This window comes from Phodopus roborovskii, unplaced genomic scaffold, assembly GCF_943737965.1.
Source record: "Phodopus roborovskii unplaced genomic scaffold, PHOROB, whole genome shotgun sequence".
Classification (NCBI taxonomy): Eukaryota; Metazoa; Chordata; class Mammalia; order Rodentia; family Cricetidae; genus Phodopus; species Phodopus roborovskii.
The window spans coordinates 75,974,841-75,992,544 of NW_026126418.1; the positions used below are offsets into that span (position 1 = coordinate 75,974,841).

The 17,704-nt window shown below is 37.6% G+C and overlaps 1 protein-coding gene across 6 annotated transcripts in view; it reads left to right on the forward strand.

Annotated features, from left to right (window-relative positions):
- Window positions 1-17,704, forward strand: part of Cntrl (centriolin) — an 81,601-nt gene that overhangs the window by 15,089 nt on the left and 48,808 nt on the right. For 3 of the 6 annotated variants that reach the window (XM_051185281.1, XM_051185283.1, XM_051185286.1), the window contains exons 4-9: window positions 5,095-5,225; window positions 6,447-6,588; window positions 8,482-8,668; window positions 10,390-10,583; window positions 15,478-15,597; window positions 16,697-16,919. In XM_051185281.1, the coding sequence (XP_051041238.1) occupies window positions 5,095-5,225; window positions 6,447-6,588; window positions 8,482-8,668; window positions 10,390-10,583; window positions 15,478-15,597; window positions 16,697-16,919 (997 nt within the window). Of the gene's footprint in view, window positions 1-5,094; window positions 5,226-6,446; window positions 6,589-8,481; window positions 8,669-10,389; window positions 10,584-13,627; window positions 13,662-15,477; window positions 15,598-16,696; window positions 16,920-17,704 lie in introns of those variants that run through there. The other 3 variants (XM_051185282.1, XM_051185284.1, XM_051185285.1) reach the window with 3 other exon arrangements.

Here is a 17,704-nt window from a genome sequence, read left to right on the forward strand (position 1 = left end):
GTGGAATTGCTGGGTCCTGTGGTAGACTGATTCCCATTTTCCTGAGGAACCACCATATGATCTCCAAAATGGCTGTACAAGTTTGCAGTCCCACCAGCAGTGGAGGAGTGTTCCCCTTTCTCCACATCCTCTCCAGCATGAGTTGTCATTGGTGTTTCTAATTTTAGTCATTCTGACAGGAGTAAGATGTTATCTCAGAGTTGTTTTGATTTGCATTTCCCTGATAGCTAAGGATGTTGAGCACTTTCTTAAGTGTCTTTCAGCCTTTTTGGATTCCTCTGTTGAGACTTCTCTATTCAGTTCTGTACCCCACTTTTTAATAGGGTTATTTGGTGTTTTGACTAGTTTCTTGAGTTCTTTGTATATTTTGGAGATAAGCCCTCTGTCAGATGTAGGGTTGGTGAAGATCTTTTCCCATTCTGTGGTCTTGTCGACTGTGTCCTTTGCCTTACAGAAGCTTCTAAGTTTGAGGAGGTCCCATTTATTAACTGTCAATCTCAGTGGCTGTGCTACTGGCGTTGTATTCAGGATGTGGTCTCCTGTACCAATTTGTTCAAGGGTACCTCCCACTTTCTCTTCTAAGAGGTTCAGTGTGGCTGGATTTATACTGAGGTCTTTGGTCCATCATCCAGTTGTGCCAGCACCATTTATTGAAGGTACTTTCCTCCTTCCATTGTATACTTTTAGCTGTTTTGTCAAAAGTCAGGTGTTCATAGCTGTGCGAGTTAATATCAGAATTTTCGATTCTATTCCATCGTCTATCTGTCTGGTTTTGTGCCAATACCAAGCTGTTTACAGGACTATAGCTCTATAGTAGAGCTTGAAGTCAGGGATGGTGATGCCTCCTGAAGTTCCTTTATTGTAAGGGTTGTTTTGGCTATCCTGGGTCTTTTGTTTTTCCATATAAAGTTGAGTATTATTCTTTCAAGGTCAATGAAGAATTGCGCTAGGATTTTGATGGGGATTGCATTGAATTTGTAGATTGCTTTTGGAAGATTGCCATTTTTACTATGTTTATCCTACCTATCCAAGAACATGGGAGATCTTTCCATTTTCTGGAATCTTCTTTAATTTCTTTCTTTAAAGACACAAAGTTCTTGCTATATAGTTCTTTCACTTTTTTGGTAAGCCTTACCTCGAGATACTTTATGTTGTTTGTGGCTATTCTCTGATTTCTTTCTCAGCCTCTTTATGGTCTGTGTATAGTAGGGCTACTGATTTTTATTTTTTTAATTTTGTATCCTGCTAATTTGCTGAAGGTGTTTATCAGCTATAGGAGATCCCTGTTAGAGTTTTTCAGGTCACTTATGTAAACTATCATATCATCTGCAAATAGTGACAGTTTGGCTTCTTCCTTTCCAATTTGTTTCCCCTTGATCTCCTTTTGTTGTCTTATTGCTTTAGCTAGAACTTCAAGTACAATATTGAAGAGGTATGGAGAGAGTGGGCAGCCTTGTCTTGTTCCTGATTTTAGAGGAACTGCCTTAAGCGTCTCTCCATTTAATTTGATGTTGACTGTTGGTTTACTGTATATTGCTTTTATTATGTTTTGGTATATTCCTGTTATCCCTGATCTCTCCAAGACCTTTATCATGAGAGGGTGTTGGATTTTGTCAAAGACTTTTTCAGCATCTAGTGAGATGATCATGTGGTTTTTCTTTTTCAGTTTGTTTCTGTGGTAGATCACATTGATAGATTTTCCTATGTTGAGTCATCCCTTCATCCCTGGGTCATGGTGGATGATTTTTCTGATGTGCTGTTGGATTCGATTTGCCAGTATTTTATTGAGTATTTTTGCATCAATATTCATGAGGGATATTGGTCTGTGGTTCTTTTTCTTAGTTATGTCTTTGTGTGGCTTGGCTACCAAGGTAATTGTAGCCTCATAAAAAGAGTTTGATAATGAGCCTTCTGCTTCTATTGTGTGGAACAACTTGAGGAGTATTGGTATTAGCTCTTCTTTGAATTTCTGGTAGAATTCTGCACTGAAGCTATCTGGCCCTGGGCCTTTTTTGGTTAGGATGCTTTTGATGACTCCTTCTATTTCATTAGGGGTTGTAGGTCTTTTTAAGTTGCTTATCTGTTTTTAATTTAATTTGTTAATTTCCTTTGAATTTTCGATTTTTGTGGAGTACAGGTTTTCAAAGTATGACCTGAAAAATCTCTGGATTTTCTCAGTGTCCGTTGTTATGTCCTCCTTTTCATGTCTGATTTTATTGATTTGCATGTTCTCTGCTTTTTCGTTAGTTTGGATAACCAACTTTTTGTTACATTGATTGTTTGTATTATTTTCATAGTTTGTACTTTATTGATTTCAGCCCTCAAATTGGTTATTTCCTGGCATCTACTCTTCCCGCGTGAATTTGCTTCTTTTTGTTCTAAGGCTTTCAGTTGTGCTGTTAATTCTCTAATGTGACTATCCTCTGTTTTCTTCATATGTGCACTTAGTGCAATGAACCTTCCTTATAGCACTGCTTTCAAAGTGTCCCATAAGGTTGGGTATATTGTGTCTTCATTCTCTTTGAATTCTGGGAAATCTTTAATTTCTTTATTTCTTCCTTGACCCAGGAATGATGCAATTGGGCATTGTTCAGTTTCCATGAGTTTCTTGTGTGCAGCTGAAGAAGGATGGATTCTGTTTAGAAATGCCTAAATGTCTAATTGGAGATTGGCTAAATAAATTATTATGCAATATACCATGAAATAATGTGTCAATTTAAAAAAGGAATTTGGAATACTATATGTTAACATGTCTTAGTGTTCTGTTGCTGTGAAAAGACACCAAGACCAAGGCATCTCTTATAAAAGAAAGCATTTTACTAAGGGCTTGCTTATTACGGTTTCAGAGGTCAGTTTGTTATCATCATGGCAGGGAACATGGCACTGGGCAGGCAGGAGGTGTGGTGCTGAATAGGTAGCTTTATATTCTGATCTACAGGCATTAGGCAGAGGGAGAGCAAAAGGCAAAGGGAGAGCGATATCCTGGATGTGGCTTGAAACCTCAAAGCCTGTCCCCTGGTGATACCTTTTCCAACAAGACCACACCTCCTAATCCTTCCTTGACATCTCATCAATTGGGGACTAAGCTTGAAATATGAGTGTAAGGGGCCAGTCTGATTTAAACCACCACATGATGGCATACTTTTTTTCATATTAGTTTTAGTGAAAACCAAATTCTAAAGTGTTTTATTTTGTATAGTCTCAAGCTACTTTATAAATGATGTTTGCTGTACATATGGACAGAAAGGAATAGAAGAACCTGAGCACGTACACATTAACCTCTTAATGGTGGTTCACTGAGTGGTGCCATTGTTCTCATTTTAGTAAGCTCAGTAAGAATGTTTTGTGTTTCATTTAAAGATTTAAATAGAATACACTCAGGTTTCAGTTGTATAGTTAATGGAGGAAAAGGAAACCTGCGGTAGTTTTAGAATTTAGAAATGAAATATCAAATCAGTATATAGTTGCACTGTGGCTGTTATATGCACCAGACATGTCAGTCTGAGGAGGCAGATACAGAAATAAATAAACTTAGCTTGTAGACTCTGGGAATTTAGATTTGGTGTGAAAAGTGTCTAGGATTAAGTGTAAGAATAGGGAGAATCAGGGAGTATGGGTTTGAGAGTCCAAGCCAGTGTGAAAGCCTGAAGGATCTTTGTACTAGAAAAGACTCAAGACCATGAGGCATGAACGTAGACAGAAGAGGATGATAAAAGTGATGCAGAATAGCCCCAAAGAGGAAAACAGAAGTTATAGGTTTCTCAAACCCACACACAGGTCCATTCTTTCAAAGCCTCTAGAGTTTTGTTTTTAAGTGTGGGAGAGAGGGGGAGAGAGAGAGAGAGAGAGAGAGAGAATGAATGAATGAATGAGTTGCCTGCATGTATGTCTGTGCACCTTTGTGCATGCCTCATGACTACAAAGGCTAGTAGGGGGTACTGAATCCCCTGGAACTAGAATTACAAATGGTTGTAGTTACCATGTGGGTGTTGGGAATCAAACATGAGTCCTTTCTAGGAGAGCAAGTGTTTTTACCTGCAGAGTCATCTCTCCAGACCCTTGTTTGTGGTTTTTGTTGTCTTTAAGTTGGCCTAGTGTCCTTTGTTCCTGGGTACAGACACAACTGACTTCATGTTACTAAGTCTCTGCTGGATATACTTCCTCTGTGAGGCCTTCTCCTACCATCCAGTTGTAGACAGACTCCCTCTCCTATTCATTCAACTGATACTTCATTTAGCACACAACAGGCAAAGTCTGCCCTCTAGGAGCCTTGCATATTATCATAAGATATTTTCCTTGTTGTCTTCTTTGGCATTTTCTGTCTAAAAATCTTGTTTGATGTTTGCATATGCCAATAAAGTCAAGAAATCCTATTTTCCTTATTTGCCACTATATACTGTACATAGAACAGCTCCTGGCACATGATTCATGTTTGATAAGTATTTGCTGAATGGATGGTAATAGAGGGGCAGTGATGTTCTAAAAAGATGTATTGCCTTACTAGACAATAGCAGAAAATGGGGAAGGCAGGAAAAGAAATGCAGACAATTCTTTTGAGTGTGCTCATGACAGATGAGGGAGGTAAGAGGAAGGCTCAATAGAAATACCGTTATAGTGCAGTGCATCTTGCTGGTATAGAAGAAATGTGAAAATAGTGAATATGAACTGTGCAGTGGGGAACATGGCCTAGGTCACTGCCATAGCCTTGATGCAAGGTGTCATGCTTCATTTGTATTATCCATGTAATGCATATCTACTGTAAAGTGACTGCCTTTAAACTGAGAAGTGGGGAGGGAAGGTCGTTAAATAGTGTAGTACTTAGTTTGTGAAGAGTAAAGCTGTTTTTGAGAAAAATGGAAGGGGTAGAAAAGTTGAAGTCAAGATAACAATGGTGGGAGAATTCTTGTTGAGCTTCATCTGTATAGGCATTGCTGAGGACCAGGGAGAATATTGGCGGAGCCTCACTCCTCATGGTCAGGGAAAGCAGTAGCTATTAGGATTCGATGATGAAAACAGTCCCTAATGCTTCTACCTCAGTGTGTTGTATACCAAGGAGTCTGTTGTATAAAGTATTTACCATTTATTTCCAATTAGTATATCGAAAATTTGGACAAGTGTGTTAAACTTGAAATACTGAATCTCAGCTATAATCTAATAGCAAAGATCGAGAAACTGGACAAGATGCTAAGACTACGTGAACTCAACTTGTCATATAACAAAATCAGGTGAGTGACTGCTCCTTTTAGGTGGCATTGCAGGGCCTTCCTATCACTGGTAGACTGAGAGTACTCAGGTCATTGAAATACCATTGATGTACTTCCCATCTTTCTTTATGTTTCAGTATCACTTAAGGATAGGATAGTATTTTACTTAGTATCATTAAAGTAGATATGTTTCTTGTACTAACTTTTATTTTAATTCTGTTTAAACAGTAACTTTGTCTAGACGGTGTCTGTCAGTCCTTGCCTTATTGTATAATAATGTTTATGTGAAGAGGATGCCATTTTGATCTTGAAGATATTCCAAATAACTTGATCCTGTGTTTTTATCCTCATGTTTGTTTGCCCATTGTTACAAGAAATAACACTGTACATCTAATTTCTTATTCAGATGAATATACAATTACTGGGAGAAATAAATGTGGTAAAACTTAGTGATGAGTAAAGCTCCGTATAGATAACTGTAACTGTAACTCCAGTGTCAGAGGAATCCCACACCATCTTCTAGCCCCCTTGGGTACTGTGCACATACGCTGCACAGACAAATACATGTAGGCAAAACATATATACACATTTTTTTTTTAAACGTGGTAGGGGAAACAACTGTAATAACAAGAAGTTCTAATTATGACAGAAATGACATGTAAAACAAACAAAACCCTGTCAAATCAAGTTCACAAAATGAAAACTTTCAAAAGAACTGGTTTTCATTAAAAATAATTTTGTGAAAATAGAGAAGCTTGGGAATATTTGGTCAGTATAGTAAATTAACTAGGGAATTAAATTGACAGCTAAATTGCAGGTGAAAGTTCAGTGGAATGAATGGCAAATGTTCAAGTATTTTCATTGCAGTGCATATATTCACACACAGAATCAGTTTAGAATGTGCTACATGTGCTGCTGCATAGTTCATCTTTTGTGAGGACGGTGTAATTATTCTGGACAGCATCACAGCTCACATCAGTGACACAGCCACGGGCACCCTCTTCTTTCCTGTGTTATGAGATCTTAGTGGTACTGTGGGTAGAGTACCTCATAAAGAGGTGGCAGCTTAGTTCTTTGGGGAATTTTGACTATGGCCATTTCTTTGGTTGTCATTCAGGAAAAAGTTAATAAACTATAGTTATGAAAAGCAGCTTCGTGCAGCTGAGGCTATTTACTGCAAACTACCACGGGAGAACTTAATCATTTTACATACTGAGTTTGATTTTGTACTCTTGTTTCCAGCAAGATTGAAGGACTAGAAAACATGTTTAACCTGCAAAAGCTAAACCTAGCAGGAAATGAAATCGAGCGCATTCCAGTGTGGTTCGCAAAGAAGTTGAAATCTTTGCAAGTCCTCAATCTGAAAGGCAATAAGATATCATCGGTAAGTATTTAAAGTAGCAAGGTTTATTTCTCTTAAAACTTACGTTTGAATAGTAGAAATCTTTGTCCATGTTCATATTGAACATGACCTCTCTTATGCCCAGTACCCTCTCTTTTCATGTCTCTTCCCCCTCCAGTTAGTTCCCTTTATCGTCCTAAAAACTTTATTCAATTATTTTTTTTTTTTTTTTTTTTTTTTTTTTTTTAGTTATTGGGAAAATAAATTTAGGGGCCTTAAGTTGTTTTTAAATAATATTATTTCTTTTAGCATCCTTATTTGATTGACCATATGTCAAATTCAGATATAACCTAGGATTCTTTAGAGTAATTGAACATTGACTGATCTCATTTTCTAGAGGTTCCATAATAACCGAGAATTGATCTCTTAGTATTTTCTTATCCATAATTTCTTGCACCTTCTTATATGCTTGATGCCTAGTGCCATGCTTCATTTGTAATACGTATGTGATACATACCTATTTTAAATTGCTTTATATTCTGAGGTTATAATTCGATCCCATTTTTGAAGTAAAGTCTTAATTTAATTCATGTTTAGTTAGAAAATGCCTTTGAATATCTAATGGATAAATGTGGCACCTAATCAATGTTACATTGGGTGTTACTGCTGGAACAATAGTGTGTAACTTAAAGATAATTGTCATAGACTGTAAAGGGAAAGGCATGACCAGCTAAACTTCAGACCTAGAATGCCCTAATGTGACCTTGGAGAGTCCTTTGATATCTATGAACTGTTTAGAGAAAATAATTTTGTATGGCCACTTCACAGAGGTCCCAAGACTCAGATAAAAGACAGAAACGTTAAGACAATGAGTAACTAAGGCTGTATTCTTTATACCTTCAAGTGTGAAGAAACTTTAGAACACACACCATTGTTTCTCATTTTATTGTTGATTATCTTGGTTGTTTTTATTTACGCCGAGCTTGTGGTAAGGTTCCTCTCTGTAAGCCAAGCACAACTCAGATTTGCAGCTCTCCTGCCTTCATCCTCACATGCTGGTGCCACAGGTGTGCTCTGTCACACTCAGCAAGTATTCTCCTTCTTACATTTTTATAAAGATCTGGGAAGGAGACTCTCTACTGCAACAGCTCAAGAACCTCAGAGCCCAAACCTTATGCCATTCTATATGTTACCTCACAAGCCGATAGGAAGTAGGAGTCTTGGATCAAAATGGACCCAATATTTCTCGGAGTTCTTGATCTTAGGTCATACCCATTGTCTACTGAAAAATAGGAAAACTGTTTAATACTTACTATTTGTAATCACATATCATTTTTTTCATATATATATTTGGCATTGGCATCATTAAGGATTATATGTTTATTTGGGAGAAATAATGTACTTGTACAAGCAGTTTAAGATAATCTTTCTCAACCTACATAAGTCCTTAGAATAAACATGAATCTTCAAAGAATGTTGGCATCTATACATATTTTGTGTTTTTAGCCATCATTGATAACTGTTATCTCAAAGTTTACCAAAACACTTCATAGCAATTCATTTTATGCTTATTTGATCAATACAAAATAAAGACATTAGTTTTGAAAAATGTAGACTTATATTGAAACCCTCATTTTATTCAGTTACACTAGGCTCTGAGCTAAGTCAGATCACATTTTTGAATCTTGAGTTCTTCAGATAATGCTTACATCATAAGTTTTGTGAGGAGCCACAAAGAAAAATGCATAATACTGTCTGTTACACCAATGCTCATCTACACCTTTTCTGTCCCTTTTTACATTGCTAAATTTGGGGCAGTAGGTTTTTAAAATAGGCTTGTGGACATATTAAAAACAATCCTCTGACTTATTACTTCCTTTGTTAGTTTATGATTTTAAAGTAAATTATTCCAATACTGCTGTTGTACTATTTCAGCTCCAGGATGTAAGCAAGTTGAAGCCACTTCAAGATTTGACTTCTCTAACTCTCATTGAAAATCCGATTGCAACACTTCCTCATTACCTCCAATTTACCATTTTCCATCTCCGTTCCCTGGAAAGTTTGGAGGGTCAGCCAGTAACCACTCAGGATAGACAAGAGGCTTTCGAGAGATTCAGTTTAGGTAAGATGATACTTAAAAACCAAACAAAGAAACTAAACTTGAGTGAGGAAGTAACTTACCTTTAGAAGTTCTCTAGAGGGATAGGGTCTGGTGAGACAGCTCAAAGGGGAAAGACATTTGTTGCCAGACCTGAGAATCTGAGTTCAGTTGCCAGGATCCACTTGATGGAAGGAGTGAACCAACGACTCCTACAAGTTGTCCTCTGATTTATGTACTTAAGCCATGTCAGATGTGCATTCCTACCCACCTCCAATAAACACACAGACGAATATTTAAATTAAAAAGATGCTTATCACCACCCCTGACCTTTTAAAAAAGGATAAATTATAAACCTTATAGTTCTACTAAAATTTACATGGAAATGGCACCATAAATTGGTTAATTAAGCAAGTATCTGTTTAGCATATACTATGTAGCAAAAGTTTCTTGCCTCAAAAATGATCAAGAGAGAGTATGTAAGGTGTGAGAAGAGGAGGGATGGTGAGCAGCCAGCCAAGAAAACATTAAATGACAGACTAGCAAGACCAGAGTACAGGAAATAGTCTCAAACACCCAGAAAAGATTTCAAGAGAGCAAGTGGTCCACATGGTGAATAGGCTAACACATAAAGTAAGACAGACACAGAGATGGCTTTCGAATTGCTTCAGGCTGAGCCATAGTGGCACATACCTTTAATTTCCAGCATTAGGGAGGCAGAGGCAGGCTAGCCTGGTTCAGGATGGCTGAGGCTACACAAAGAAATCCTGTCTCAAAAAACCAAAACAAACAAAAAACAAAATTGCTTTGGATTGGATTATGTTCTTGCCTAGAGAAGTTCAAGAGAGATGGGAACTAACGATAGATATTAACAGATTAAAGATTGGAAGATGTTTGATCAAAGACTTGAAATTCCTATAACAGCTTCGTTCTCCTAATACTTAGTGTGATTTTTAAGTTTAAAGGTAAAGAAAAGATCCAACACTAAATATTCACCATTAGCCTCAAGGCCAAGAAATGGGAAGAAACAAAATGCAATTAAACCTCAAAGTTTGGAGAGACAAATCATGCCTTGATTCTTTTAGTTCATAAAAATGAGGACCATGAGATCAGATTTTGAGAGACAGAGATCATTGATCATCTTTTTGTAGGAGGGACACTTTCTCCAGTAAAAAAGAGAGGAAATAATGTGTAGATGTTAGTGCTTTTGTTGTCTTGGAAGCAGGAAAACAAGGGAATTTCCTTAATGAGATGGGAAGCTCAGCTGAGAAGGACTGCATAGAGTATAGGAGGGTTAAGGAGAAAGGGAGATATGGTGACCATGTTAGTATTGAGAAGTCTATCTCTGTTCAATCTGAAATTGGTGTTCATCTACAAAAATGGCAGCTTCATACCAGTGGTGGCTTAGTGAGGAAGGCACTTTCTGAGCAAGCCAACTAACTTGAGTCCCATCCAGAAACCTACAAAAAGCCAGAAGAGAGCCAGCTCCACAGAGCTGCCCTATGACGTGTGTGTCACACTGTAAGTACTAATTATAATAAAGACCTCCGCCAATTACTACTGCTCCCTTACCTCTTATATGGGTCAGATTCAAATCCAAGGTGGTCATCTTTTCCCAAAACCCCATGGCATGTAATTTTCAAAGCAGAATTGTTCTTAGACTTCCTTCACTGTTCTGAGAAACACACTTTGTTTTTCAGGGAGAGAATATAATGACAAATTATCTATTACATTTTTATTGACAGAAGAGGTGGAAAGACTTGAAAAAGACCTGGAGAAGAAGATGGAGGAAACAGAAGAGCTTAAGAACAAACAAAAAAAATTTCTTGAAGAAATAAAAAATCAAGATAAACTAAATAAGTCATTAAAAGAAGAGGCCATATTACAAAAACAGAACTGTGAGGAGCTAGAAAGTGACCTCAACACAAAAAATGAATTGGTGAGTCTGTTTTACACATTGCTTTGGCTGTATTCTGTTAAGGTAGAGTAATTTTGCTCTTAAATTTAAAAACAACATCCTGACTAGCATCGGGAAGATGGCCAAAAGGCTTTGTGAACTGTAGTTGACTGTGATAGGCTACCCAAAAACTGATGTGTGGGGTGTGGTGTGCCGCATGAGGAGAAACACTGGGAGGAGTTGGTCACACTGCTTAGGATATGTTTAAAATAGCTTCACAGATAAGACTATATACTGTCAAAAGTTTAGAAACTGTCATAGTTACCCAAAGGTTAAACATATGCACCCTCTGTCATGGAGATTCCTTTTCTGTAGAAATGGTAGCAGTAATGTATAAACCTTCTGTTCATGCACAGACAGACAAGCTTGTGGGTGCACGCACGCACGCACACACACAAAACACACGACATGCTTCATATTAGCAAAATTTCGAATAACTAAAATGCCTATCATTGGAATCCATGTGGTCAAATAGCTTATAATAAGCTGCTAATAAAATGAAGTAAGACTGTATGTACATGGAAGGGTACTGGGCATATTTTATCATGTGAAAAATACCAAGTGGTGAAAACAGTGAATCTAGCACGATCCTTCATGGACAGTACATAATGGTTTATTTGGAGGAAGTGGCAGAAGATTGACAGTTTTTGAGGAAATTTCCAAGGTGACCTTTATGTACCTGTATAGAGTCTAACTTTTACATAATTTGACTTTATAATTGAAATGTAGAAAAAAACAGTCAAATGTAGAACAGTTTTGACAACAGGCAGCATAATTGAAGGAGGTGATTTAACTGAGAAACTTGAGAGGTCTGGAGAGAGTAAAGAAGCCAGTTGTCCAGGCTAGAGGCAACTCAGGGAGCTCTACCAATTGCTCTCTCACAAGAAGAGTTAGAGCTATACTCATACAAATCAGGCCTTGAGAGGTAAATTTAAGACCTAGCAGGTATGAATTCAGGAGACATGTTTTTTGTTTAGAAGTGAATCTGGTAGCTATCTTGAACTACACTACAATAATTAGAATACTGCTGTCCTCAAACAAGCAGACATTAACTGTGTGCTGGCACTGCAAAAAAGGCCTCAACTACCTACCCCCACCCCCACCCCACCCCACCCCACCCCACCCCCACTCCCAATACAGACTTTCTCTGTGTAGTGCTGGCTGTCCTGGAACTTGCTCTGTAGACCAGGTTGGTTTCAAACTCACAGAGATCCTCCTACCTCTGCTTCCTGAGTACTGGGGTCAAAGGAATGGATCACCACCACCAGGCCAAGAAAGACCTTTTCAACACAGACAGTATGATTTTGTAAATTTACACACACACACACACACACACACACACACACACACACACACACACACACGCACACACAGAGTGTATGTACATGTGGAGGTCAGAAGACAGCTGCAGTTCTCAATTCCCTCCTTGTACTGTGTGGTTCTCAGGGATCAAACTTAAATCATAAGGTTTGAGGGCAAGTGCCTTTACCCACTGGGCCATCTTGCCAGTCCCATATTTTCCTTTCATTTGTTATAATGTTACACTTTAGACAAATGTTTTATAAACTGTCAACAGTTTTGTCTTTTTTCTGTATTTTTGTTATGTTATATTATGTACTTCTGCAAGTTGTACTGTATTTATTGTTAACATTTTTAAACCTTTTTATACATAGTTAATATGTATTTATTTTAACAAATTCATATCACAGAGATATATGCAGTGGAAATGAAGGCTTTTTCTTCTACCTCACTCTCCCAGCCTTTTTGTTTTCCATGCGTCTGTGCTATATATTATATATGTAATAAGTGAATTATACACTGGAATAACTTTGTGAATACTTTAAAAAGGAATATTGTTAATACATATATGTATCTATAGACAATATAGACTGCATTTTGTTTCTAACAACACAGTTTTAAAAAGTATATGTAAATCTTCCTTGGTGTTCTAAAGGCTGTTGTTTTTTTTCCATTAAAAGGTTCCTCCATAATTTAGCCAATAGATATTTAGATAACTGTTTTTGCTATTGGAAATAGTACCACAGAGAAAGTGTGTGTGTGTGTGTGTGTGTATGTGTGTCTTACACACTCACACTAGTATTTGTTTAGCATAAATCACACACGCACACACACACACACACACACAAACACACATCACATGCAACATGCATACCACACACATACAATTAAACAGTTTTGATAAATGTCAATGTCTACTTTAAAAAGCTTACTTGCTAATTTATGTTTTTCACAGCAGTGAATAAAAGGGTCCAACTAGGTTTCCTTTTGTGAACTTACAGGAGAAAAAAAAAAGGAATCTTGTTAGTTTTATTTATTTATTTATTTATTTATTTATATCTCTGACTGCTGGAATAGTGATCATTTGTCTTTCCTTTTTAACTTACCCATTTCATTATTTTGTCTCTTTGTTATCCCAAAATATTACTATATATTTAAAAGGGGAATTCTAGCTTTTATTTTGAGAGCTTACATTTCCTTTTGCCTTTTACAGGATATATGATGATAATATCACTCCAATTGTGTAATAATTTGCAATTTTATTAAGCAATTGTTTGTACACTAAACTAGTTCCTTTATAAAAGATAAATTAAGTTGTGTTGAATTAAATCTTTTGACAGCAATGTGGACCCTTATCCCTCACCATCCGCAAATACTAACCCAACTTCCTCTTAGTTATTTTGCAAACTATTTAACTCTTACCTTTAAGTGTTGTTTGTTGTTTAAATGTCCTGCCACCTTCATGGCCTTGTGAGGATTTAGTATGGTTGTAAATGTGAAAATAACTTCAAGTGAAGCAAGCTAAGCAATGCAAAGTGGTAAATTTGTACTCAGTGATGCCTTGTGTTAGAGGAAGAGTGATACCAGTACTGATAACTATATCATTCATTCAGTGGTGAGTCATCAATAGAGAAATGCTAGTGGCATCAGAACCTAGCTCTCCAGTGTTCTCTAGGTAATACGTGTCTGTTTGCGTCTTCTCTTAGCCCTATCTTGGTTTCTTGCAGGCCTTTTGCTGCTGGGTCTTTATTCCTCTTTAAGGTAGTTCCTTCAGGACTGAACTGCACACTATTTTCTGTGGTATTGCATGATCACTTGTATTAGTATGCTTGTTTACATTTTAAGTTTTGAAACTGGTTTGCCTCTTTGGGAATGTGTTTGTGTAATATGCTGTGAATGATTTTGTATATAGGAAAGCAAATTTGAATGTGAGAGGAAATTTGTATTATTGTTCCTTTTTGTAATATGTTATCTGCAGTCATCTCTTGATTATCCACAGCCATTATACTACTAGCCTACTTCCCTTGGCTCCTGTGTTGCTCTCATTTAAGCACTTCTGTCAACAGATGTTTGCTGAGCACTTATCATCTAAATCTAGAGCTATGGAAAACACAAAATACTTTGATAACAAAGATTATTATAGAAACTAGTCCAGACTTGTTCTGTGCTTCCAATAGTGTTTGCCCTGGTTTTGGCCCTGTTGTCAGTTTGCTTTGGGGGGGAAACCTGAATATAACTTGATGCTGTTGATTATAAATTGTAATTTTTAGACTCAGTCTCTTGAGCATTCACTGAAAATATCAATGTGAGCAATGTGCTAGACAGCCTGCAAGAGGACACTTAGGCAGCATGGGACAGTAGACAGAGTGTTAGACTTCAAGCCAGGTTATGCAGATTTGAATACTGCTTTTTTCAAACAACTGCTCAGTTGGGCAAGTTGAGTAAATTTTGGAGTTGTGAAGCAAGGATGAGATAGCACATGAAAATCACACAGCATCTTGTTCTCAGTGAGCTCAGATCAGGGTTACTCCGTTTGATGGATACTCAGGAGGAGACTGCACAATATCTCATGCACGATTTTGATTTCCTGATCTTGTAAAATGTTCATTCGTATGCTTTCTTCTTTTCAACTTGCATTTTGTTAATCATGAAATATTTCTGCATGCTTTTCTGTTTGAGAACAACTCTCACACTGCCCTACCCCACCACCCCACCCCACCACCCCACCCCACAAAAAGAGAGAAAAGGAAACAAATCACTTAGTGGACCTTTGAAATGAACTCAAAGGATTAGTTTGGTAGTCAGGTAACCTATGGCAAGGCTGATAGTTCAGCAATCTGGAACTCCACTCCTGCATTTGAAAATTCAGGTTAGAATAGATTACCCTTACATTTTCCTTCCAGCTCCCTCCAAAATCCCCAAAGTTACTGTACTAAATATTACTGATACCACATATTTGCATGGGATTGAGACCCCTACCTCTCTGCTAAAAAGAATAATGTTCTGCCAGCATGGAGGCACATGCCTGCAGTCCTAGTGCTCAGGAGGCTGAGACAGAAAGATCACACACTCTGCCTGCCCGGGCTGCATGGCAAACACTGGCAGACATGGTGGGGCACACGCGCACACACACACACAGAGCTAAGATTCATTGGCTAAGATCAGTTTTTTTCATCCTCTGTAAAGTGTTTCTCCATGAATTGAAGCAATCATTAAAATCAAAGAGTAAGCAACAGTTAATTCAATAAATTAATGCTAATAAGTGGGAAAGCAGGAAGCAAGTACTACAAAATGGCTGATACTTATTTTCATGTTTAGATGAAACAACCTAAATTGCTTTCTAAAACTTGACCCACTATATCCTGAAATAGCATACAAGCTTCAAAGGTCTTTTTTTTTTTTTTATGTGATCTCTTCTGAAATAATAATTCTGTTTCATTTTTTTTTTGTAATATAAGATTTCAATAAAATATTCTCAGTGTTATGCTATTTGATGTAGCTATGGTGAGAAATACCCATATCATTATAGGATCGTGCTAACTCACTAATACTGATTTATCTCTTATTGACCAATAAGCTAAAACAGAAAACAATGGAACTAACTCAAGCATGTCAAAAGCAGTATGAGCTGGAGCAGGAACTGGCCTTTTATAAAATTGATGCTAAGTTTGAGCCGCTAAATTATTATCCATCAGAGGTAAGTGTGTGTGTGTGTGTGTGTATTGTGTGTGTGTGTGTGTGTGTGTGTGTGTGTGTGTGTGTGTGTGTGTGTGTGTGTGTGTGTATCTAAAGTTAAAGCCAGGATTAGGGGAGATAGGAGGAAGACAAGTGACAGGAACATTAAAGGGATTTCTTTTTTTTTTTTTTTAACCATTAATAACTCCATTTTCTTTTTAAATGCTTATTTGTGTTTATATGCGTAGGGGAGACATACCTGTGAAGGTTAGACAATTTTGGGGGCTTCACTTCTTTGCTTCCACTGTGTGGTTCCCAGGGGTTAAACTCAGGTGATCAGGGTTGGCAGCAGGTGCCTTAACCTGCTGAGCCAGTTCCCCAGTCCCATTCCATTTTCTTGATGTAAGGATATCACCAACCTAAAGTGTTCTTTGGTTGACTGTGTGAATTTGGCTCATGGAGTTAAAGTAGTGTTCTAAAAAGATAAAAGTTCCAAGGAGATACTTGCTTATAGCCACATATATAATCAAAAGCAGTCATCTTAGCCATCTGTTATCTTACTCTAGGTGTGGACCAATTAAATCCAGACTGTCAACAAAAGTGCTTTAGCACCTGTGTGGTAGCCTCCTAGTATGGCTTATCCACTGCTCTCTGGAGTCAGTATTAGACAGCCAATATTAGTAAAAGCTTCATAGAAACGAGGAACTATCAAATGTCCAAGACCAGTAATGCCAACAATATTATGTTAAGATTTTAATATTAAGATGTATTAGATTGAGCTCTGACTTATATTGGCCAGGAAGCAACATAATACACACAGCTTTTGACTGAAATATTAAACAATATTAAGAAGTTATATAACCGTGGGTAGTCTTTAGTCAGTTAATCCAAGCTTCACTTGTTAGTAGAGAGACAAATCCTTTTGAGACCATCTTTAGTTTTAGTTCTTTTTTGCTATATGAAAAAGAAGATAAAGATAGCATTACATCTTTTAGCTTCTAGGCAGTGAGATTAATATAAATAAAGTCATTCTGTGATGTTTGTCACTAATAAGATGAATAATGTCATTTGACTGGAGGTTGCTTCTTAATCCATAAACCTATTGCTATGCTTGCTTTTAGTATGCTGAAATTGACAAACCCCCAGATGAAAGCCCTTACATTGGCAAATCCAGATACAAGAGAAACATGTTTGCCACCGAGACTTACATTGTCAGCGATGTCCAGGCAGTTCAGATCCAGAAGATGATGCCAGGAGGACAGCTTAGACATGAGCATGTGTCCCTGAGAGCCCATGCATTGCCGGATGTACAGTTGGAAGACACGGAAAAAAAAATAAGCGCAGGTTAAATAAAGTTATAAGTTCTTTAAAAATATGAGACTGGGGATGCAGCTCCATGTGGACCATTTGTCTGGCATGTATAAGGCTTTTGGCTCAGTGTCCAGCACTACAAAAAGTAATGTGTGCATACGTACAGACAGGCAGTTAGCCATAAAAATTTCAAGTATGCAGGTTGCTTTAATTTTTTAATTTTTATTGAACATATTGATGGTACTTACTGTTTACATGAGAAGTCTAAAGCCTAAGTAGTGATTAGTCAGCCTGCTCTTTAAATGATTCCTATGTGGTTGAGAATCAGGTTTCTGTCAGTAATTGATGACAACATGTTCAAGTAATTGATCTAATACGAGTATGAACAGGCAGTGGTGGCACACACCTTTAATGCCAGCACTCAGGAGGCAAAGGCAAGTGGATCTCTGTGAGTTCAAGACCAGCCTGTTCTACAGAGGGAGTTCCAGGTCAACCAAGGATGTTATACAGTGAAACCCTGTCTTGGGGGCAGGTATGTAAATTGCATCCTGCTGAAGGCACTGAAACTACTCATTTAGAGGTATAGTTAATAATCACTGAAGCAAGTAAAGAACCATGAGGACAAAACCCTTCCAGTAAGCTGGGGTAGAGTACTCTCCTTAGGCTTAGACCTCAGGCTGGCCTCTGACACTTCCTAACATGCCCTGCAATTTATTTCCTCAACCAAGGTGTGCATCCCCTAGTCTAATTCAAGGGATCTTGCCACTCCTGGCAAATCAATACAGGAAGGAGGTAAGCCAAGAAGTACTAAAGGTACT